Here is a 25,414-nt window from a genome sequence, read left to right on the forward strand (position 1 = left end):
ACTTTTAAATTGTACACAACAAAAATAATACACGTATCATGCTTAAAATGTTGAAAAGAATGTTTTAGTCTTTTGAGGTCATCTACTCACTTAACCATTTATACTAACAGTAAACTTCAGCATGCCACCTCATTTATATACTTTTGTTATACCTATAAATATTTTGTTATCCTTTACAGTCTGTGTCTGATGACTCTGTTGATTTGGGCAACAGTTCTAAGCGTCCCAGTGTCCTGGATACCCTGGGAAAGGCACCTCAACAGCAACAAGAGAAGAAAAGCCAGGAGACTGTACCTTGGTGGCAAGAGGATGAGGACAGTGATGAGACTCAGAAAAAAGGTAGGGTCAGCAAAATTGTTTAGCTATAAATCAGACTGCAGATGTAAACTTCCCACCTTAAATAGATTTTAGGTTCGATTTGCATTAGACTAACATTTTAGGATTTTACTGGCCTCACTAAAGTTCAGCATTAATATTAGCCAGAAATTAAGCACAGGTTAAAAAAGCGTTGTAGCCTTTCAATTTTTTTTTTGGTATATAATTTATCTCTAATGCATACTGTATCAGTGTTACATGACCATGATGTATATTATAGATACCCATATGGAATGATGAATATGGTCAGTAGACAGAGCTATTAGAAATGACAAGGACTAAGGCAATCTCATTTATCCATATGCTCACTCTTTCTTTATCCTTCACTTACCCTAAGCTTCATCTTACAACCGGGCTGTTAATGAGTTGGCTTGATATGGATGATAGTAGTTTCTAATCTAACAGTTACATACAGTAAGTGTTTAGATTTTTGCATTTTTTACAAAGCAAGCGAACTTAATGCAACCATACACACAGAAAGCACCTTGTATATAGCTTTTTAGTCTGAAAGTTTTGTTTATTTATTTATTTTTGTGCTATTTTGTTTTATTAAACAGTTTTTCTTATTTAATATTTCTTTAATTAATGGCATTAATATCTCGACATTTTCATTAGAAATAAATAAGATAAGATATTTAAATTTTAAGCAGTATAATCTGTATTAATTCATGTAAAAATTAATGTGTAACTGTCCCTGTTTCGTGCCATACCATGGTTTCCTCTTCAATCGGTTTGGGATTCTCGGAAAACATGTCAAGTTGTGTACTCAGTGGGTACTTGTGAGATGTTATTATTTTTTTTATTACTCCAGAACATTTTAATGAAATCCTCTTACTTGCTTGTATAATAGTGTTTAACAAATCAGCTTTCTATCCATCCCTTCTTTATGTGCTTTTGTGTTTACTGAATTTCTGATCATTTCCAATTTTTCCAATTTGCTAACCCGCATGAAGCTGGTAAGTTTAAATTTGTCAAGAATAATAACTCCCATGCTGAGGAAAATCCTGCTGTGGACATCAAGCAGAGAGTGAGGCCACTTCAGGGTATAATTCATTAACCCTCAGTATTTCATTACAACTACTCCTTCGTTTATTTATTTTTTTTACATTTGTTTTTTAGCTTTGTTCCCTGTAGCTCCCCTGTAAAATAACACTATACCTATTTTTTTTTTTTTGTTGTGGTGTCCAACTAACAATCAGTTTTTAATTTTACTCCTAATTTGTATTATTTCTTGCACTTAATTTAGTATTAGTCCCCTGTAAGCCCATCCCTAAACCCCGAAGCAAGACACTCGACAAAGTTAGACATCAAGGCAAGGTCCGTCTGCCTAATGAAGAGACTGAACACATTACATCAAAGCCAAAGGTTCAATCTTCCGAAATGTCCAGTCATTCAGAAGGAAGAAGTGTCTCAGAAGATGATGATCTCACTGTGTCAAGTGGTACAAGACCAGATATCCCTGAGAACTTGCACAGTTCCATTGAGACTGCCTCCAATAATACTCCTCCAGCAAACAGAAAGGATGATTCACAGAACAACAGCGATGGTAATCTACTATACACAACTATATTGTGTACAACACCTAGTGGAATGCCTTGTTACTGAGGACTGTGTAAATAAGCAAAAAAAAAATTACATAATGAAATTCACATAGACTTACAGGTAAGGTAGTAAAGAAGTAATATACAAACAAATGCAAGCGACATGATAGGATTATACTAATAATGATTATACAACAGTTAGTTACAACTAAGTAATCTGAGTAGATGAGAGTCATCCCACGAGTGACGGTAACAGCAGTGGGATGTTGAGGTATATGTATTACTCCACATCCCAATTGTTCTACGAGCGTTTTGGAATACGAGCCCTCTTCCGGAACGAATTATGCTTGTAATCCAAGGTTTCACTGTATATATTTTTGGCAGATGTAAAGCATACATGTCTATGTTTTTTTTTGTGTTAGTCCGTTTTTATTTTATTATTATTAAAACAGCTTAAGAAGCAACATATTTGCCCTTTCTAAAGAGTTTAGTTCTGTTTTTGAATAAAGGTTTGGAAATTAATGCTTTTCTTTTTTTTGGTGGTTTTTTAATTTGATTTATCGATTAATCGGAAAAAATAATCGACAGATTAATCAAGTATCAAAATAATCATTAGTTGTCGCCCTAGGCTATTATATTTAAACCCTTTTTTGTTTTTATTTTGATAATCACAGCTTATGAAAAAAAATAAAGTACAGTGTAACTTTGGAATACAAGCATAATTCAACACTCTTCCCATAAGAAATAATGAAAACTCAAATTATTCGTTCCTCAGCCACCAAAAAATAAATGAGTAGAGTGAGGCTGGAGTCAGTGCATTAAGAGCCACCACACAGCCATCTTCAGTAAATGGGCTATAACTGCATTCCTACTATTTAAGGTACCATGTCAGATGTTGACCCAGTGGGTTTTATTAGGTCCAAAGTCAACACAGCAGTCTCTCATGAAGTTTTTAGAGCAACTTTACTACAACTTCTACAGTATCTGCTGTCAGCAGCACATGTCCACAATGCCAAAACTACAACTAACTGGTTTGCTGACGATTATATTACTGCGCTTGACTGGCCAGCCAACTCACCTGACCTGAACCCCATAAAGCAGAGGTTGACAACCTGCAGTGCTGGAGCCGCATGTGGGTCTTTAGTCCCTCTTCTGCTTCTCTCTGTGGCTTTGGAAAATAAACAATGAGTGTTAAATATGTATTGACTTTATTTTAGTTTGTTAGTTTTTTTTATGTAATTTTTATTTTTGAAGTTTATTTATTTGTTTGCTATTTTAAATTTAAAACAGTTTAATTTGTTTAATCTTTTGTCGCTCAAAATGGGCCTCATAGCCGCAGATGTGCGACAACCGCCACCAAGTGATTTATTGAGCTTTTCGAGCCCCAGTTTTATTTAGCCCAACAGCTGACTGCACACTCCAGTACACACTGCGGGTGCAAAGTCTAAGTTCTGCTTTTTATTTTATAAATACAAGGAATTACACAGACATTGAGTATTTTACTTGAAAGTTACCTTCAACCCAGCGTTTTTTTTTTATTATTCAAAATGTCTTTGTTGCATGCAGAAATAAAATTTAATTTTTTTTATAGCAGTGCATTGATTTCATAAATGCAACATACTAGTTTTTTTATGCATAGCATATAAGTGTTATCTTTATATGTGTGTGTGAATCTAAAGTACTCTCCCCTTTCTCGTCTTAAATTGTGTCCAATGGCGCGCGTGCACACAGACAAAGAGCAGGCTGAGCCTTGAGCAGAGGAAGAAAATAGATTTTTAACCTCTCTAACGAGACTTGCTTTTGCTTTATTTATCATGTGCGCGGTACACACATGCAAACAGACACAAAATAAAATATGTTTTACACGCATGCACAGTGTTATAGTAAACAGTACACACGTACACGGATGTTTATTATACCAGTAAGAGACGCACACTAAGACCCAGCTTGTCAAAACAAGAAGCGCATGCGTGATACTCGGTACTCATAAACCAAGACTTGTTCATTTTTGTTTAGACAGTTTATTACATACGTAAATTTATTACAAATCTGTGCTAGTCTTGCGGAACACTCGCAAACCGCGTTACTCGCAATCCGGGGTTTCACTCTATACTGTATGAGAGGTAAACATTTTTTAATTAAATTACAGAGAAAAAAAACCATACAGTTTCCAGCATTAGACATACTTAATGAAGCAGGGTTTTTTTTTTCATAGTCATTTTTGTATGCAAAAATGTAACTTATCTGTCAGTTCTGTAAACACCAACACTACCTTGCAAGAGGAAGCTATCAATGACCATTCAAATGTAAATTTGATTGTTCACTTTAAATATATGATTCTGTATTTGTGTTCCAGTCGTAATTTTTTCGAAATAAGTTTTTCCGTTTTTGGTATGTTTACGGAATATTCCTTTGTTACTGGTAGGAATGATGGCTCTTGGGAAGACTTTCCGAAAATCTTTAAGGAAGTCCCAAACCATCCAGGAGGTTGATGAAGATCAGGTGAAGGAGCGACATTTCCATGATGAGCCCAAAGAAGGCGATTTCATGTTCAGCAGAGATAGTTTAGAACCAGAAGGTTGGTATTTCCCTTCTTAATCATTGTTCTGTTTGACACATTTGCTGTATTATTTTAATTTTTTTTAATATACTTTTTCTCGATGGTCTACAGATTCACTAACGATATATGGATCAGCACAGAGTGCTGCTGCTCTGGGCTTGCAAACGCTTAATGAGAAAGAGGAGCAAGCAAGGTTTTTTGCCAACAAGTGTGTGTCTGAAGAATCAAGATTAAGTAAAGACCAGGAGTCCTTCAGCTCCGGCCTTGTCTCTCCTCAAAGGTCCTGCAATGACAGTGGAAAACAAAAGTGATGTTATATTGATGTACAAACCAGATTCCAAAAAAGTTGGGACACTATACAAATCAAAAATAAAAACTGAATGCAATGATGTGGAGGTGCCAACTTCTAATATTTTATTCAAAATAGAACATAAATCATGGAACAAAAGTTTAAACTGAGAAAATTTATCATTTTAAGGGAAAAATATGTTGATTTAAAATGTCATGGTGTCAACAAATCCCCAAAAAGTTGGGACAAGGCCATTTTCACCACTGTGTGGCATCTCCCCTTCTTCTTACAACACTCAAGAGACGTCTGGGGACCGAGGAGACCAGTTTCTCAAGTTTAGAAATAGGAATGCTCTCCCATTCTTGTCTAATACAGGCCTCTAACTGTTCAATCGTCTTGGGCCTTCTTTGTCGCACCTTCCTCTTTATGATGCGCCAAATGTTCTCTATAGGTAAAAGATCTGGACTGCAGACTGGCCATTTTAGTACCCGGATCTTTCTCCTACGCAGCCATGATGTTGTGATTGATGCAGAATGTGGTCTGGCATTATCTTGTTGAAAAATGCAGGGTCTTCCCTGAAAGAGATGACGTCTGGATGGGAGCATATATTGTTCTAGAACCTGAATATATTTTTCTGCATTGATGGTGCCTTTCCAGACATGCAAGCTGCCCATGCCACACGCACTCATGCAACCCCATACCATCAGAGATGCAGGCTTTTGAACTGAGCGTTGATAACAACTTGGGTTGTCCTTGTCCTCTTTGGTTCGGATGACATGGCGTCCCAGATTTCCAAAAAGAGCTTCGAATCGTGACTCGTCTGACCACAGAACAGTCTTCCATTTTGCCACATTCCATTTTAAATGATCCCTGGCCCAGTGAAAACGCCTGAGCTTGTGGATCTTGCTTAGAAATGGCTTCTTCTTTGCACTGTAGAGTTTCAGCTGGCAACGGCGGATGGCACGGTGGATTGTGTTCACTGACAATGGTTTCTGGAAGTATTCCTGAGCCCATTCTGTGATTTCCTTTTCAGTAGCATTCCTGTTTATGGTGCAGTGTCGTTTAAGGGCCCAGGGATCAGGGGCATCCAGTATGGTTTTACGCCCTTGACCCTTACGCACAGAGATTGTTCCAGATTCTCTGAATCTTCGGATGATGTTATGCACAGTTGATGATGATAACTGCAAAGTCTTTGCAATTTTTCGCTGGGTAAAACCTTTCTGATATTGCTCCACTATCTTTCTGCGCAACATTGTGGGAATTGGTGATCCTCTACCCATCTTGGCTTCTGAGAGACACTGCCACTCTGAGAACCTTTTTTATACCCAATCATGTTGCCAATTGACCTAATTAGTGTTAATTGGTCTTCCAGCTCCTCGTTATGCTCAAATTTACTTTTTCCAGCCTCTTATTTGCTACTTGACCCATCTTTTTTGGGATTTGTTGACACCATGAATTTTCGAATCAACATATTTTTCCCTTAAAATTATAAATTTTTTTAGTTAAAACTTTTGTTTCTTGATTTATGTTCTATTTTAAATAAAATATTAGAAGTTGGCACCTCCACATCATTGCATTCAGTTTTTATTCACAATTTGTATAGTGTCCCAACTGTTTTGGAATCCGGTTTGTACATTTGTCAGTCCATTTTTTAAAAAAGGTGCCCAATATTCAATAATATGCCTGTGTGTTTGCGGTTGTATGTATTGTTGTATTTCAGGAAGGAAGATGCATCTTTAATGAAGCAGAATCAAAATGATGAAGGAGATAATGGTTCTGTGAAAGACACTGCAGGTGAGAGAATTCTGTATGTTTTTTTAATATTTTTTTTTTTCTCAAAAATATTTTTTGCCTGTTATGATTCTACCAAATCACATACAACATACTTTATATTTAGCATTCTAGAAGCAGTGGAATTTATGTGCATGCACCCTGTCTTTATTTGGATAGCAAAGTTTCTCTCTTATTTTTTAAATTAGATCACCATGTCAACTAGATCACCATGTCAGTGGCATTTTTTAGCCTGTAGTGTAATAATATTCTAACAGAATAAAAGTATATTCAGAAAATACAATAATTTTAAATATAAGGAACTTTCTGTTTCTACACTAGCATCCCTTGCTTACAGTGATGATTTTGAGGATGAGGCAAGCGATAAAGAACCTGAAGAGAAGGTGAGTGTTATATTTTATAATGGAGGTAGCATTTTCACACATTCAAAGTTTGATAGTTTTCCAGTAAGACTGCTTTGATGAATTTTATACATTGGCGTTTATTTACTTAATTGTTCTTTTGTTCTGTTGCAGAGGCCAGAAAGGTATGGCATGCTGGCTAAAGGTAATTATATACATGGTATTCAGATGAATGAAACTCATGTATAGCCAAATTGTCTCTGCCTATCTGTCTATGCATCCCTCCATCTGTTGTTTTGTTTGATACATTTTTTCTATTTAATATTTTTTAAATACATTTTAATCTTGAGGCATTTTTATTCTCATCTATTTTTGAGAATTCAGTGTGACTATGATACTGTACATACTCTGAGCTGCAATCATTTCTATGCTAACGTATTTATTGCCGTAATACTTTGTATGTCTTTGTTTGTATTATATATTTTCTTGAAACACTTCTTGTTTGCTAGTGTCACTGCATGATTCTCTGAACTCCACGGATGGAGCTCCAGTGCCTGCTTTTCCTAGTGATGTGGCAGAGAAAACCGAATTTCCAAACTCCAAAACAGCACAGGCAGCAGTGCCAAGCACCACAGGTCTGTTTATATGTCTAATGTGTAGAAAATCTGCTGTCTTGCTATGACAATTTCATGCTTTCTTTATCTTTTCTGCTTTATTTACTGTCACTTTCCGTAGGACTGTCATATGGTCAGAGCGGGGCGAGTGACATGGAGGCTCTGCAGGAGGCCTACAGGCAGATCACTCACTCAGTGGGTGAGTGTGAGGAGCGTGAGAAGGAGCATAGCAGGAGTCCCTCCTCTCTCTCCACTCCAGAGTGTTTGAAAAGAACCACACAGCACGCCTCCACTGCAGAATCAGGTCAGTAAGAGTAAGTCTACTGTGATCTGTTTATAACGAGCTTTAAGTGACAGAGTCATGATTATGTGTGGAGCTGAAATGCTTTAACTACGTGCCACTTGGATAAAGTTGGTTATTGAGGTTTGCAATTGTCTTTCAACTGAGTGTACAGTGTAGACGGAATTCAATTAAATTCATAGGAATCTTTTACCAACATAAGGCATCACAAGTAAACTGAGATAAAAAGAAACAAACATGAGAAATGTTTTTATAAAACAATGTTGTGTAGAAACATTCAAAAGCAGTAGCAAATATCATTTAACATAATAGTAATCACTCCAGACCAATTATTCCTGGGCCTGCTTGTTCTTTGCATTTTCTATGGGATATGCATTTGAGATATGCATAGCTAATCTAAATAATCCATTTGGTATTCTATAAATATAGTCCGTAATTTAAGTTTCATGACAAATTCACCATTCCATAAGGGCATGTGCGTTTCAGAGTAATTGTGTCCAGGTGCTTAATTTCTTTATCAATATTTTAGTCTCCACATGCCTCATTTTGTCATTGAACACTCATTGCATAACATTTCAAGTGGTTTACAGGAGTGTCTACCAGCTGGAACTTTCTACTGGTGTCCCATTTTCTACCAGTATACTACCCACCACTGAGCATAATTGCATATTACTTAATCACATACAGTAGTCACTTATAGCCTTGTTTCTGATTAAGATTTACCCACTGCCGAAGAACTGATGCGTGCTATCAGGCCAGAATTAGGAATCACCTTTGGATTGTGTCTTGAGCCCCTAAGGTAAGCTTTCTGAATTTTACTTCTCTGTTGTTTCAGAGATGATTAGAAATCGATAGCTCGACTCGACTGTTTATGTTTTAGTGAAGCGGCTGGAGACAAGAAGGCTCAAATGTTGGACTCTGAGGGCCATGCTACAAGAGCAAAAGCTACACAGGGTTCTATGGCCATGGGAAAAGCAGATAGTGAGAGTCATGCTGCAGTGGAGCCATGTCAAACATCTTACAATTATGGACAGAGGAGCATCACAGAAGAGGTGAACCGGCTCATGCAGGAGCAGGATAACTTTTCTGAAGTACCTCCGGTTGCTTCTCGTAAAGGCAAGAAACCTCAGGTAAGGGTTTAGGCCATCTCTCAGACATCAAAGTTAATATTAAAGCAATGATCACCATTAGTGCAAGTATGATTTTAGCTTTCCCTTTTTTTTTGCTCTTACATTCCTGGGAGTGTGATGACAATTAAATTGAATATTTTTGGGGAAATTAAGTAATAATTATAACTTGGTTAACTTTTCTTGCAGGTTCCATGCAGGTCCACTACTACAGTTTCTTCTGTTGCCTCTGGTAAAGCTTCAGCCTCATCTGTGAAGAATAAGAAATCTGACATCAAGCCCTTACCCAGAGCCTCCATACTAAACAGACCTAACTGTTTCGCTAAACCTCCATCTCCACTGACTCAAAAAAAGAGCCGAAACCAGACCTCAAAAAGGAATCCCTCTCTTAATTCTACGCATATTGTTAAAGGTATTAATATTATGGTCCAGTATTTATCTGGGAGTTAAGTCATGTCAACTGGACTCCTTCCTTGGTAGGTAGAAAATTTGTCTAGTAGTGAAAGTGTGAGTGGTAAGTAGTGAAGTGTTCTACCTAATAAGAAAGGAGTTAATTTGACATGACTTAAACTAACTAATAACATCACCTGGATGACCTTTACAGACATCCAGTATTTACACAGACAAATATTGGTATGACAAGTACAATTCTTTTTTGCTATATGTTAATAAATATTTGGGTTTAAAAAATGAAGATGAATATAACATAATCTGAATTTCAGCTTTTATTTCTAGATATTTGCATCTAGATCTGCTAAACAACTTGGAACGTGACAGATTTGCTGTCAAACCCTTAATTTTTTTTCTATGGGAGCAAAAGTTTAGCTTCTGTCAGTGTTTGCCGTAGTAGCTCATTTGGCACACTCTTCGCACTAGATGCCAGGTACTCTCTTGGCATTTAAGGAATTGGACTACAGTTCGGAATGTCCCAGGTTTAAACCATACGACCACTAAGTTGTTACTGTTGGGCCCTTGAGCAAGGCTTTTAACCATAAACTGCTCAGATGTACAACAAAATAAAAATGTAAGTTGCCCTGGATAATGGTGTCTGCCAAATGCAATGATGTAATTTAATGCCCTTCCTGACACAACCCTTTATATTTTATTCATGATTGGGACTGGCACTGAGAGTGCACTCAGTGAAATAGCTGTGGTTCCACATCAGGGAATCAATCCCTGGTTGTTCGCATGACGGATAGAGATAATTCCTGTACTGAACCTGCTTAAGGGAACATTTATTAAAGTAAATCATTGTTAACTGCATCGAAGCTGGTATGCACTGCTTTGAGTTGTTACATGTTTTTTGGTGGTGGGGGTGGAAGTTATGGAGTTATCATTTTGGAACAGATCCTTTTTTTTCACTCCTTGACCTCTCCATCACTTTGTTGAGGCTAAACTTAATTCCAGAGTTTTTAGGTGTGTTCTCTTTATCTACATTTTTGTATTAGCTATGCCTAATGTTTGTGGCTTTGATTGATATCCCCTCTCCTCCTAGTTTTTAAATGACTTGGGTTTCTCCTGTAGACCGCTCTCTGGTCTGGTCAGTAGCAGTGGAAAAAAAAAAAACATGCTTACATCTCCTCAGTCTTCCACTTGTCATCCTTAGACCAGATATTATTGTTAATTAATTAATGATAATTTTGGCATTTAAAGTCAATCATTACACTGTTGGCAACTTAAGACCAGATGTACTATACAGTGGAACCTTGGGTTACAAGCATAATTTGTTCCAGAAGTGAGCTCGTATTCCAAAACACTCGAAAACCAAATCGAATTTTTCAATAAGAAATTACGGAAAAACTCAAATTATTCGTTTCACAGCCCAAAAGAATAAATACATAAAAATAATTAAAAAAAATTAACCTGCACTTTACCTTATCTTATAAATAAATCCCGACAGATAAGTGTTTCCGTTTGTGTGCGCAGGCACTGTGTGTGTGTGTGAGAACCCAAAGTACAAAGCCCCTCCCCCCTTCCCCTTCTCGTCTTAAACAGTTACCCTTCCTCCACTTTTTTCACACGCGCACACTTTTTTCTCACTGTTTTATCAGAAAAATTAACAAGAAATCTCGCGTGCGTGCGTTGGTGGGTGCGTTTTTGGTGGATGGTTAGTGGGTGGGTGGGTGTGTGTGGGGGGTGTTCTAAGACACGCTTGCACACAGACAGAAAGAGCAGGCTGAGCCTTAAGCAGAGAGAAAGAGGATGGACCTATCTAATGAGACTTGCTTTTGCTTTATTCATCACGTGCTGTACACATAAGCATACAGACATAAAATAAAATGTTTTTTATTAGCCACCTATGACTAAACTGCACAATGTACGGTTATTACATGTTACATTATTTGGATAAAGAAGCAACTTGCATTGAGTGACAAAAGTCTAGGATATTTACTACATTCAGTTTTTCAGATATTTATTTTAATATGTCTTGCAGCTTGTGAACCTTAGGTTGAACCACTAGATGTCAAAAATGAGCAAAAATTTGGCTCAGGACTATTGCAAAGCAGCAAAGTTTGCTCAAGTTTTAAAGTTTGAGTGTGTATGACCTTTTCTCTTTTTTTTTTTCTTTCTTTTTTTTTTAACATACTGTATGATGCATGTTTCTGTGTAGGTCCAGACTCAGGTTTAAAGGTGAGCAATGAGCTTGTTGCTTCAATACAGTCCATTGCTGCTTTTTTACAACACCGAAAAGAAGAAGATGGTCCATACACTGGTTGTTCTGACCAGTTAGACAATGATACACATCAGGCAAAACAGAGCAAAGTGAGTAAACAGCTGTTTATCACTCGGCTTGTGTGGATTTCTGTTAAATCTTTGTGCTAATTTCATCTGTCTGTTTTGCCTTTGCATCACCTATGTGATAGAGGGAGACAGAAAATGAGAGCACTGCAGCCAGAGGCCATGGCCTTGCGATGGAGTACTCCATGCTTGAGCATATGCGTACGCAGCTGGATCAAAAAGAGAGAGAATTTCTCCTAAGAGAGAAGCAGCTCCAGGAGGAGCATAGCAAGGAGATTAGCTCTCTCAAACAAGAGAACTACATGTTGCAAAGCAAGGTTAGTTATTCCGTATATGCTCCCTAATGTTATGGGTTAAATTAGTTAAGTTGTATGTAGATACTTGGCGGTGATTTATTTTCCATCTTGATTGTACAATATGAACTTATTTAAATATCTTGGTAATCCAAATAAATTAAATTATACAACAGGTAGCTCCAACCAAGTAATCTCATTGGATAAAAGGTCTTTCGCAAGCGGTGATGATAGACAGTTAGGGCACTGGAACATTTAACTATATGTACTCTACCGGTCGAGAGTTTGGACACACCTTATGATTCCATAGTCCTTTCTAATTTAATTTCGGATTATTTCCTTGGCTGAGGAGAGATCAGCCAAAACCTACATTTAAAAGCAGTCAAGGAATTACTTTCAGCAAGAAAACACATCTTATAACCTTATGTTGTCTTAACACTTTATCTCCTCAATAATTGCTTCTACAGCGGCAAGGAAAAGTAAGTGAAAATGTGCACTTTTTCTTCAGTCACTTTGTATGTTTAATGGACATGTTCACTTATTGGACATGTTTTTTACATTTGTTCAGATCACATTTCATGACCAATTTGAGCATAAAACCAGGAAATTGCAAATGGTTCACTTTTTCTTGCACCTGCAAGTTGTTCCAAACTACTTCATGTTTTATTAACATGTAAGCCAAGTTACAAAACTAAGAAAATCCCAAATCGATCTTTAACCCCTAATCAATGGCACTACATAAAGTCAGCTAATGTTCTAAAACAGAATAAGTGAAAATAAAAGGAGAAACTTAAAAGATTTACAGGCCTGTCCATCACCTCCATAGTTTTATTCTTTACCAGTCGCGCTTAGTGCCACCAATCACTGAATTATGTGTGTTGGCAGAGTAAAATAACTGGTTAAATAAAACTAATCATAATATAATGATAAATATAATGAAGTGTTTATGGAAATGTTGTACAAAGCAATGTCTCATTTAAGGGGAGATATCACAGCACTTACTTATAACTTATCCTGCATGAAACAGAAATTACTCCAATCGTGTTATTTTAAGAAGTTTTTTTTTTTTTTTTTTAAATCAAGGTCTTTTTTTTATAACGGAGTGATGAACAGAAACTAGGCCTTTCTTTAGTGTCAAATTTAGTCGGGTGCACTTATTTTTAGCAAATCCAGAAAACTTTAGCTTGAAATGTATATATCATCATCCTACTCTTTACACTTTGTCATGAGGCTTTTTATTTCCCTGGATGAATTTATGTTTTAAAAGAAAGGTCATAATAAGGGTTGGTTTTTATTATAATGGTTGCCATGGTTTTCATTTCCCCTTCTGGGGATTGTCAGCGTGGATGAGTTCTATTTTGCTACTGAGAGTGTTTTTTAAGGTTGGATTTCCAAGATGAGGCAACGGAAAGCTTTTAGTGGGTCTTCATCTAGATCACAACTTCTCTGTAACACACAATCTATCTGTCACAGCCCTAATTGAGTGACTAAGCCTAAAAGAGTTTTTAAATTAATCGTTACTTTCCAGTACTCTGCTCTCCCTGAGCTTGTTTGGCAGACTGAAAGGTAGTTCAACACCGACTAAGAGTGTTGAACTACAGTATATTAGAATATTAAATGAAGAGGTGGTGTGATAACCACTAATGTGCAGAATTTAAAACAACAGCATGTCTAAAAGTGCTTTCTTCCTCTTCCACAAAAAAATTGCAAACATTTTTTTTACCTTAATTAAATAATGTTGTTTTTTTCAGGTAGTTAATTTGATTTTTTTATGTTTTCAATTTCAGTTTTTCACTTATGTTATGTTATAGCAGCTGTAAACATTCCTTTTTTTCCCACCAGCCTGACCTTTTTTTTCTTTCTTGTAGGTAATTAGACTAAGAAAAAAAAATGTCAATGCTCCAGAGATACTGCAAATTGCCTAGGGTGTCCCATGTATTACAAAACTTCTTTTAATTAATGTTATGTAATGGTCATCTCACACGCTTCACCATATTGTTGATTATAAATGTGTTCCCTGTTATACAACACTTGTTTTGTTAGTCTATTTATTATAATCCTAGACTATGAGGAGTTCCTAGTGTACATGTCCATGTTAATAAGTGTTACTATACAAACAATGGCGTACCAGAACAGATAGATTATTATAAACCATTTAACTGCCTTGGAGCTAGGGCTACTGTCAGCTATGCCGTTATAGAAAATGTACCAGTAGCTTCTAAACAATCAAGTCAAGTTTAAAGAAGTCTTTAACTGTGCTGTAATATAATTGAGCAATACTGCTGTACTGCTGGATATAGCACGGCTGTGATGTGGTGCAGAGGGCATCATGCTGTAGCTATGCTATATCCAAAAAGTACTCCCTCTTGCGTGGTGTTGCTTTCATACAACAGTTCCGCAAACACCATTTGTTATGAACAGATGATGATTTGTTTCTTTGTTTAACCAGTTATTTTGCCTCCGCCAATGCATATCCATCAGTGACTGGCAGAACTAACTAACCACAAATGGCACAACTGGCAACCGACATTTATTATAATTAACTAGGGTGAAGGTATTTTTAAATACCTACCGGTATTGGGTAAAGAGAATAACCTTGGAGGTTGGGAACAGTGCTTTAAATCTTATGTGTTTTTCTTTATACTTCCCCTTAATCCACTTTCGGTGTTGAATCCCATCTAGCAATAAATAGAAAGCTAGTACACTAGGAGATCAGGAGTTGAAGTCCGATTTAGAAATCAGTTTGTGTTAGAAGCTAGTTAGCTTTATAGCCATAAATAAAACAACACTGATGAATCAGCTGCAAAATTTAACCACTTGCAAATATTAAGGAGTCAAAGTGTAAAGATGATATTGTTATCAATGTATTTTTGTTAACAGTGCTTCTGTAACTAGTTTTGGTTGTCCTCAATACTGCAGTCCTTATAGGCATACTTTCACCCATGCTGGCAACAAACAGTTAGCGTAACATCATCACTCACGGAGTGCGTCTTGTCCAATCTTATTGCTCGGACAGAACTAACTATTAATGTATAATGTATATTAACTATTAATGCATAGTGTATATTAATATGTCTTCAAAGTGTTCACTTAACATCAGACCTGTTTTGGTTGTCTAAGCACATTTTGTAAATGGTTCTAATTTTCACTGTTTTTGAAAACCGCAATACAACTTTTATATACTTGCATTATTTTGCTGTTGGATCTTGTTCCTAATGAGTTTGTGATAAAATGCTCAACCTTCAGTTGCACAGTGCAGAAGAGGCAAACAAGAAGCAGCAGTGGAAGTTTGGTGAGGCTTCAGACGCAGAAAGAGATCAGAAACTGAGACTGATTGAAAAAGAAATGCAGGAGCAGGAGATACTAATTCAAGGCTACCATCACGTAAGCTTGGCTCTTTGCTAAAGCCCTAAGAATCATGTATTTAGCAAACATATTGACCTAGGTACAGCATACAAGACAGTGTGGGTGAATTTAGGATATTTAAAAGTCATTTTACTTATGCATTTTCTTTCATGTACATTATATGCTTAGGTTCAGCATGTGATATTTTGCTTGCTAATTCTTTATGTCTGATTTTTTTTTTCCAAACTAAATTTGGTAACATTGTAAACTTTTCACAGCTGGTTTAAATGAATATTAATTTGCAGGAAAATGAAAAGTTGTATCTGCAGATGAAGGCTCTCCAGGCACAAAGTAAACAAAATGAAGAGGCCATGTTTGCAGAGAATCAAAGACTGCTCTCTGAATTAGCCATCGCTAAGTGAGTCATGTCATTAGGGCATTCTTCCTTGTAAAACTGTGTCCCAGAGGTCCAAAGGCCTGCAAGCTTACAGCCACAATGTAGTCTGACTTTTATTTACACATGAATTTATTATTATAATGTATTATTATTATTATTATTATTATTATTTGTACAAAAAATCAGCTGACTGAAATTGTATTAATAAGTATTGCACCTCTATAGTGACTAGTTCATGAAGGCATATAAAATGTATATTATGACAGTAACATTTTATTGCATTTTAGGAATAAATTAGTAATTCAAAGTTTAATTTTTTTTTCTATTTTTTTATATCGAGTTTGGTTATAGTGTTCTATAGTAAGTGTGATGTAGGGCTCTGTAATACAGGATTGTATCTTTCCATGCAGGTTCTAATTACTTATATGTAATATGAATGTATATGCCTCAATATCTAACATTTAAGGGATATCCTCATTAGGGAACAGTTAACTAAGAACAGTAAGCAGAAGACAGTGGGAATTATAGACCCTGCTGTCCATGAATGCAGTGTTACTGAACTATTGGCTCAGGTGCAGGCTGCACAGGTAATTTGCATAGATTAATTACTTTTTAGCTTGTGAAAATGCCTGGTTTTATCATTGAATGTGTGGTTTGTGTCTGTACAGAGAAGGGAATCACTGCTGCAGGAAGAAAGCCGCAGGATGAAACAAGAGAAGCAGGCTTTGCAAGTGGACTTGCAGATGATGAAAAAAGAAAGGGATTTGGCAAGAGCACAACTGATCTCTACCTCGGGTATGACAGGCTGGTGTGGGTGGTTCAAACTGCACATTTATCCTTAGGGAATTATTTGTCATTTTCAAGCATGGGCCTATGGTTGTGTCTTGTAGGTGATAAAGGGTTTGAATTGAAGCTGCTAGAGGAAAGACATAAGGAAGAGGTGGCTGTGCTGAAAAAGAGACTGCAGTGGTATGCTGAAAATCAGGAGCTTCTGGACAAAGATACAGCCAGACTCAGATCAGCCAATGCCGAGATACAGAGTCTAACTGAGCAGGTGAGAGGGTATGATCTATGATATTGTTATGATGGTGTTGACCTTTTCCGAGTCATCTGTGGGTATTGGGTCATCTGGTGTGTAAATGTCTGTTAATGAATTACACCAACTTCAATCTTTTAACTTTGTTGAGATTTTATCACACTCAATAAAATCTTGATTTTAACCTTTTAGCCAGTTTTTGCTTAGAGGTAGGGATAAATATTGAAATATTGCTTTCATGTCTACACTTAAATATATTCTAGGTGTTTATAGTATCACTGTAACTAAAATGTTATTCAACACATCACATTTTCTGATGCATCGTTACATTTGTAAAAATATTACACAATGATCAGAAATTACATAAAATACTCCCCTGCATACTCAAAAATGTTGTTTTTGGTCACTCTCACCTTTTGTCTTAATTCCTTTCTTAAATTTGCAAAGCATAAAAAATGTGCCACAAAACCTGACAATGATGGACTGGAAGAAGTCAAATTCTGATTAGGCTTTATTTTGATTATTTTGTGCAAAAAATATATATATATATATTTCTTGTAGACTTTGCCAATGGAATGGTAGTAAACAGTCCTACTAAGGGGTGGAGCGGAATCCTGATACCTCCTAGTTAATCATTTTATGTAAATATCCTCAATCATGAGGAAGATTGACCCTGTGATTTATTCAGTATATCTGTGGTTTAAATGTCAAAAACCTTAAAAACAAATGGATACAGAAGGTCTAAACACCACAGTGAAAAGGGCATGTCTTACATCATTTAGCCATGACAATAAAATTACCTAAGATTATGTAGGTCATTCTGGGCCACCAAAACTGAGTTTGCTCAAAGGGGAGATGGACCCATGGCCAGTTGTGGCTCAGCAAAATGCATCCTGGTTCCATTTCTACTTCAGGTAAGTGATGCTTGTGCACCTGCCTGTCTATATGATGTAAAAGAAAACATGATTCACATGACTAGATGACCTTCTGTTGTTGCTCCATAGTCTCATTTTGATGCTTACTTGCCGTTGACCTTTCAGCTGTCGACAAGGGTTAGCATGGGCACTGTGTTTTGACACCCTTTTGTCAGTGCCATAATTAACTTTTTCAGCAATTTGTGTTACTGTGTGCTTTTCTGTGGGATTATTCTAGTCCACTTTCTTGGACCACTTTTGATAGACACTAACCGCTACAGCCAGGGAATATGAGACCTGATGTTTTGGAGATGCCCTTACCCAGTGACATAGCCATCAAAATTTTGGTTCTTGTCAAAGTCACTCTGATCCTTTGACTTGTGCACTGTTTGCATATATATGTATGCATACCCACACACATCACAACATTTAAGACCACTGACAGGTGGAGTGGCACCTTTTAAGGGTCAAGAAATGTTAGGTAGCAAGTGATAAATAAATAAGACATACACATTCTGGTTGAAATAACTTTAAAGGCAGATAACAATAACAATTTATAAAAGCTCCGGAGTGCTGCATAGTCAGCCCACATCTTTCCTTTTCACAAGGTTCGCACTGAAAACTTTTGATATATGCTGTTTGATGTTCGTGTATGTGCAGAATGATCATGAGCTGCCTTCATCATAGGAGCTGCCTACCAAAGCTTTGAAACTGAGCTATACAACTCAAGTAGGTTCTTAGCAGAAATCCATACACCACTTGGCAATAACATTAAAACACTGCCAGGTGAATTGAATAACATTGATTATCAATTAAATAACAACAAAATGGTTACAGGCTAATGCATGTCCAAAGCTTGTTTATGCACGTGGGGTGCAAGGGCTAACCTGTCTTGTCCATTCTCACAGAAAAGCCATTGTAGCACAAATGAAAAAAAAAAAAAAAAAGGTTTATGCAACTATTTCAAAGTTGTTGATCTGGCATTCAAATTCTCCAGATCTCAATCCGATTAATCATCAATGGGATGTGCTAGACAAACAAGTCCATTCCATGGAGCCCCTACCTTACAACTTAGTGTTTTTAAAGCATCTCCTGCTAAGATCTTCGTGCCAGATACCACAGCACATCTTCAGAGATCTTCATGTACTGTATATTATTGTTTCTTCAACAAATTTGATGTCAGTGTCCTCCCACATGTATGCTTTTTCATAGTAGACCTTTAAATGACTGACTGTCATTTATGACTTTTCTTACATGCTTTCTGTTAATGTCTTAATACGTGGGTTAAGCAGATATACAATAGAATGTTACATAATTACAAATTACATACAGCTTGTATTTCAGAAAATGTCTGCAGCAGGCAGAGTTTGTGGTAGCAGTGTGAATAAAATTTATTTATTTGTCTTTATTTGTTAATTTATTAGATTTTTATTTTTATTTTTTTATTTTTTTGGGGGGGTTAAAGAAACAGAAGAGACAGTGTAGTTGTACCAGTGACATTTGTATGCAGGGTGCACCACTAAAATAACAATTAAATTCCACAGTGGCACCCTGCTAACACACAACATAAAAGTAATTTTGTTGTAATATTCCTCAGTGTCACATGGTACTTATGTCATTGTGATCATTATGCCAATCATGCTGTGGAGTCATTGCAATATATGCATGATATGTGTTTCTTCAAGGTGGAGAAGCTCAAAATGGAAGTATCCAAGCAACCTAACAAACAGCAGAAAAAAATAAAGGAGAGGGCAGCAGAGGCCAAGAGAATTCAGGATCTTGAACGACAGGTGTGTGTGCATTCGGTAGATGTACCTTATGTTGTCTGAGCCCTTCTCTCCTGAGCGGCAGGGCTTCATAGTTTATTCAGGACATGTCTGCCTTTTGGGGTTGTTTTACTAAACGGAAGAATTGAGCTGCAGTTTTTATCTCCTTTCAAGCCATGACAGTCTTACCAGGATTTAGAATTTGGCTGGGTTTCACTCTTTATAATTGCACCTTGAAACTTTCCTTGAATTTCCCCAGTAAGCAGCGTGGTAATTTTATAGCACAGTACTTTTTGAATATTTATAAGTATTTCGTAATAATGCTGTTTTAACACACAACTTTATATGTAAAAGAAAATCGCTATAACAACAAAAGTTATGCATTATTATATTCAATATATTCTATGTTCTATATTCTATTCTATTAATATTATATTATATTCTCTCTATATTCAGGTGAAAGAAATGGAGGAAATTCTGCGCCGTAGGCACCCAAACTCTCTGCCTTCTCTGATGTTTGCTGCAGCAGCTGCAGGTGGAGAAAGAGGTGGAGAAAATGCTCCATGTGCAGCTACTCAGCCCTCACATTCTGCCGCCCTGCTGGAGAGACGCATCCACAGACTGGAGGCTGAGCTCGAGGACCGTGACGAGGAAGCCAAACGCTCACTGAGAGCCATGGAACAACACTTTCACAGGATCAAGGTGGGATAAACAGAGTGAACAGCTGCATTGATTTTTATAATTAAAGATAAAACAAAATGTCTGTCCTTAAAGTAAACTCTTTTTGTAAATAGTCTAAGGTTTTTAGTAGGATTAGAATATCGAATTATAAAATGAATTCTAAATAAAGATTGATCCAGTTATTGGTATTGTCATTAAGTGGTAATATCAGAAAAAGAAGGTATTGTGTTATAAGTGAACTTGCAGCATGAAAAACACATGCAGAGTGGATAGATTTTGCAGGTCTTGTACATGATTTTACACATTATATACAACACTTTTCAATTTACTTTTATATTGGTAGCAGTTTAGGGACAGTCTAGACTAGAACAGACTAGCAAACTAGATGCAACATAAATTATATCTGATGACAATGTGCAAGAATCTACAATGGAAAAAGGAGGGAAATAAGGGAGAAAAAAATTCACAAAGACCACATGAGGAACCGATTCTCTTTTGGTGACACAGGAAATGTCACATTATGACCACTGACAGGTGAAGTGAATAACATCTGTTATCTCCTCACAATGGCACCTGGAAGTGAGTGGGATATATTAGGCAGCAAGTTAACATTTTGTCTCTAAAATGGATGTCTTTGAAACATAACACAACATACCTTTAGAGGTTTTGTAAAAGACTGCAGCAGCGAAGGGGGGATCTATTCAGTGTTAGGCGGGTGGTCATAACATTCTGGCTGATCGATTAATATTTTATTTTTTTAATTTATCTGTCTCCTTATTCAAAATTAGTTGTCATGTTGCATAGTTAGCTAGAGAGCATATTTTATAGTAATTATGCTCTTTAAGTGAAATACAAATCTTTTAGAAATAAAAACACTTAAAGTTTAGTTTTGTGAAAATTTTATTATTAGGAAAAATGTAGCTGACATACAGTGAATATTTTGATAATTAATGTAATAAAATACCAAGCTATGTGTTTTTTTTTAAAGCTACTAAACGCAAGGTAATGGGTGAGGGTCATGATGTTTTATAGAAACAAACTATAATTAAAATTAAAATGCATATATTGAAGTTGGGGGAGGTAGACTCAAAAGCCAGTACATGCATATAGTACAGTATGTAGGATTCGAACAGTACAGTAGATTTTACATAAAGAAAGTATAGTGCATATGGAAAGTATTCACACTGCATCACTTTTTTCACATTTTATGTCACAGCCGTATTCTAAAATGGATTAAATAAATCTTTTTTTCTTAGAATTCTACACACAACACCCCATACTGACAACATGAAAAAAAAATTATTTAGATTTGTGAATCAAAATTAAGAAAACACATGTACATAAGTATTCACAGCATTTGCAAAATTGAGCTCAGGCGCATCCAGTTTTCACTGATCATCCTTGAGATGTTTCTGCAGCTTAACTGAAGTCCACTTGTAGTAATTTCAGTTGATTGGACATGATTTGGAAAGGCACACACCTGTCTATATAAGGTCCCACAGTTGACAGTTCATGTCAGAGCACAATCCAAGCAAGAAATTGTCTGTCGACCTCCGAGATAGAATTGTCTCGAGGCACAAATCTGGGGACGGTTACAGAAAAATTTCTGCTGCTTTGAAGGTCCCAATGAGCACAGTGGCCTCCATCATTCGTAAGTGGAGGACGTTCGAAACCACTAGGACTCTTCCTAGAGCTGGCCAGCCATCTAAACTGAGCAATCGGGGGAGAAGGGCATTAGTCAGGGAGGTGACCAAGAACCCGATGGTCACTCTGTCAGAGCTCAAGAGGTCCTCTGTGGAGAGAGAACCTTTTAGAAGGACAAACATTTCTGCAGCAATCAGGCCTATATGGTAGAGTGACCAGATGGAAGCCACTCCTTAATAAAAGGCACATGATGCCTGCCTGGAGTTTGCCAAAAGGCACCTGAAGGACTCTCAGGACTCAAAATTCTCAAGTAAATTTTTTTCATGTTGTCATTATGGGGTGTTGTGTGTAGAATTTTAAGAACAAAAATGAATTGAATCCATTTTAGAATAAGGCAGGGACAAAATGTGGAGAAAGTGATGCGCTGTGAATACTTTCTGAATGCACTGTATATATTTTATGGTAAATATGAATCAATTTAAGATTGATTCCATACCTAAGTGGGTAAAAACAGGTCCTAAAAGCAAAAATAATATTTCAATCCTTTGTGGTCCTCCTGTAAAGTATGTGTATTATCTTTGTATGACTGAAGAGTTCAATGAACATTTCGTGCCAAAAGCAGCAGGGAAAAACTGCCTGTCTATGTGGTTTATTCTACAATTTATGATTCAGACCACTGTGATGCCTTACAGAAGGAGTTGCCATAGCAACAAAGATTCTTTTATGAAACCTTAAAGTTCCAACTCCTCCATACACATTAATTTAAAATGATGTCCGGACACCTGTAAAACAATATATTAATTGAAACCTCACATACAGTATAAACTCTATTTAAGTCGCTATAATTAAAATGCAGGTAAAAATTTTGTTGTGGAAAGACGGCTTGGGAGGGTGTAGATCAACCACTGTTGTTGTTTTGGCTAAATTTAATCTATACAAAACTTTCAACCTGAATTTGTATTAACCAATACCATGACTACAATGCATCCAATCGAATTTAGAGATGGTGCAAGCTATTTTAGCATCTGTTTAAAATATATTTTTAATGCCTATTTGCACCTTTAAATTTATAAACAAAATAAATATGATCAACTTGGTATTTGCCCATGAAACTCAATTTAACCCTTAATTGAAGATCCATCAAGTCAACTGCAGGACAGAATCCATACGCATTTCTTTACACCTCAGCACAATTTAGTGTTGCTGGTACACATACTGACATGTTTGTGAGACTCTGTCCATGGCTAAAGAGGGACCACAAAAAGTTTAATTTTTATCGTACTTTGAGCTGGACTGAATAAAGGCCAACAAACATAAGGAGCTAAAATAAATAAGGGGGGAAAAATAGGGTGTAGAGAGAAACCTTTACCTTGCTTCATGACAAAACCATACCTCCACTGTTTGAAATTTTTGTATAATGCACAGCATTGTATTTATATTGTAACATCAATAGAAAGAAACACTGTAGAGAATTATGCTTTTCATCATTAAGTATAGTTTATAAATCTTTAATGTCATAAAACATGGTGTGGAACACATTCATGCCATGAAGAATTAAGGCAGTTCGGAAGGCAAGAGGGGTACAACCCTGTAGTTGGCAAGTTAGAAGTTGCTTGTGCTTGTGCACATGCGTGTGAGACTAAGAAGTATACAGTACATTTCAGTACATCAAAATACTACCTACTCTCAATAATTACCCCATTCAGTCTTTTTTTCTTAGTTCCTATTCCCCTATGTCCAAAGTGTAGCTAAAGGCAATCTTGTTTCCTCTTGTTGCAAGGGGTGTTTTTTGTAAAATGTGCTGAATGTCTTTATATGTAGTTATTCCTTCCCTTCCTAACAGCAATGATGGATCCTCACTTTAATGATTTCCACAGTAACCACTGTAACCACTTGCAGAACTATTTGCTGAAATTGCTATCCATCAGAGGAACAGTAGCAGTAAATCAGTCTCACAGTGCTGCAACGTCTTTGACTTGTATGTATTCTATAATGGTCTAAAACATAAAGGGTTTTAATTAAGGACTGGGTTAGATGATTCAGAGCAGACATAGGGATGTAAAGAGCTCTTCCACCAAAGAGTGAGGTGTGAATAATGTTTATTGGTAGCTATTTATTTATACTGGGCAGATCCCAGTTTGACAAAGGGCTGCTTCTTCTCTCTTTTTTTTTTTTTTGTTAAGTATTCTAAATTTGCCCAAAGGTCATGCAATTATTTGCAGTAATTCAGTGGCTCAGATTAAACTGAACTAACCAGAACGGATGTAGAAAACGGAAATGTACTACAAGTGTTTTTATGTGTTCTCGTACTGAAATTAAATAACAGAGATCAGATTGAGATGCAGAAAACCGCATATCTATTTTAAGTTTTAAATTGCAGGGTGCTTTAACCTTTTTTGCTTACAGCACTTGTTCCTTACTTAGTTTTCTTTTAGTTTTTTGTTTTTTTTATTGGAATTACGAACATCACTTACACAGATCACCCATAACATTATACTATACACCAGTAAACTGACGATAGCATCATGGGCACTCACCCCTCACACGTGTGCGCAGGGCATGAAGGCTAGCCCGTCCAGTCTGATCCCACAGAAGAGCTAATGCACCACAAAACGCTAAAAAAAAGTCAATGGTGGCCATGACAGAAAGACACCCAATTCACCACAGCTCATCAAGTAAGGAGCTACCTGACCAGCAAATTCCCCAGATCCCAAATTGATCAAGCACCCATAGGATACACCAGCGAACTAGACCAATCTACACAGGCCCCAAGCCACAACCCACAGCATCCAAAGGGTCCGCTGCTAACGTCCTGGTGCCAGGCACCAGAGCATACCCGCAAAGGTCTGTTTAATTGCAGGGCTAAAATATTTTAGCTCAGTGTAGTAGTAAATACCCATGTAAGATTTCATTCATTCTGTATACATGTACAGCGTAGGACTAAATTTATTTTTATAATAATTAAATATTTAAATAATGCATTCATTTTATAGCCAGACGCACTTACCAGCCTATAACCACTGGCTCAGGGCAATTTTATTTTTTTTATAACTATCTAGATTCTTTAAAATAAGCATTAATTGACATTTTTATTTATTGTTGCTTGAAAATTCACTTACTCCAAAATTAGAGCTCTACTACACAAATTCTACTGTAATGTCACAGGCTGTATCAGAGGAAACAATACTCTGGATCATGTTTATACAAAAATAGCTGAGGCATACAAAGTAACGCCTTAGAGTAGAGTGAATAGTGGTAAAGTGGGACAGTGGGTAAAGTGGGACAGTTAAGTTTAATAATTTATGTCTTTGCATGGATATGTTTTTATTACAAAAAATCAACAATGAGTTCATCATTAGCAAGTATGTGATAAAAATTAAAAAGTAAAAATCTGTGGCTATGACATCACTTCCGGGGTGTGGCACATCATATTTAACAACCATTTTCAGAAAGTGTCCCACTTTACCACTATTCACCCCACTTGGATTACTTTTTTGATGTAACGAGTAATCTAACGTGTTAGGTCTGCCATTTAAGTACTTAGTTATTTAGTTATTTTTTCAAAAATATAATGTTATTCAGACAATTTATGTAATCCGTGAGCCAGACAGCAGTCATTCTCAATCTGTTTGTGTGTGCGTGCGTGTGCGCGTGTGTGTG

The 25,414-nt window shown here is 36.6% G+C and overlaps 1 protein-coding gene across 4 annotated transcripts in view; it reads left to right on the top strand.

Moving 5' to 3' along the window:
* cep162 (centrosomal protein 162) overlaps positions 1-25,414 on the top strand; it is a 32,242-nt gene that overhangs the window by 2,175 nt on the left and 4,653 nt on the right. For 2 of the 4 annotated variants that reach the window (XM_053495160.1, XM_053495159.1), the window contains exons 3-23: positions 180-339; positions 1,622-1,921; positions 4,342-4,494; positions 4,588-4,756; positions 6,486-6,559; positions 6,878-6,939; positions 7,072-7,102; positions 7,407-7,532; positions 7,633-7,815; positions 8,530-8,611; positions 8,693-8,942; positions 9,129-9,351; positions 11,551-11,702; positions 11,804-11,995; positions 15,218-15,355; positions 15,622-15,734; positions 16,195-16,300; positions 16,382-16,508; positions 16,604-16,767; positions 19,349-19,453; positions 19,886-20,131. In XM_053495160.1, the coding sequence (XP_053351135.1) occupies positions 180-339; positions 1,622-1,921; positions 4,342-4,494; positions 4,588-4,756; positions 6,486-6,559; positions 6,878-6,939; positions 7,072-7,102; positions 7,407-7,532; positions 7,633-7,815; positions 8,530-8,611; positions 8,693-8,942; positions 9,129-9,351; positions 11,551-11,702; positions 11,804-11,995; positions 15,218-15,355; positions 15,622-15,734; positions 16,195-16,300; positions 16,382-16,508; positions 16,604-16,767; positions 19,349-19,453; positions 19,886-20,131 (3,156 nt within the window). The remainder of the gene's footprint in view (positions 1-179; positions 340-1,621; positions 1,922-4,341; positions 4,495-4,587; positions 4,757-6,485; positions 6,560-6,877; positions 6,940-7,071; positions 7,103-7,406; positions 7,533-7,632; positions 7,816-8,529; positions 8,612-8,692; positions 8,943-9,128; positions 9,352-11,550; positions 11,703-11,803; positions 11,996-15,217; positions 15,356-15,621; positions 15,735-16,194; positions 16,301-16,381; positions 16,509-16,603; positions 16,768-19,348; positions 19,454-19,885; positions 20,132-25,414) is intronic. The other 2 variants (XM_053495161.1, XM_053495162.1) reach the window with 2 other exon arrangements.

This window comes from Clarias gariepinus, chromosome 4, assembly GCF_024256425.1.
Source record: "Clarias gariepinus isolate MV-2021 ecotype Netherlands chromosome 4, CGAR_prim_01v2, whole genome shotgun sequence".
Taxonomy (NCBI): Eukaryota; Metazoa; Chordata; class Actinopteri; order Siluriformes; family Clariidae; genus Clarias; species Clarias gariepinus.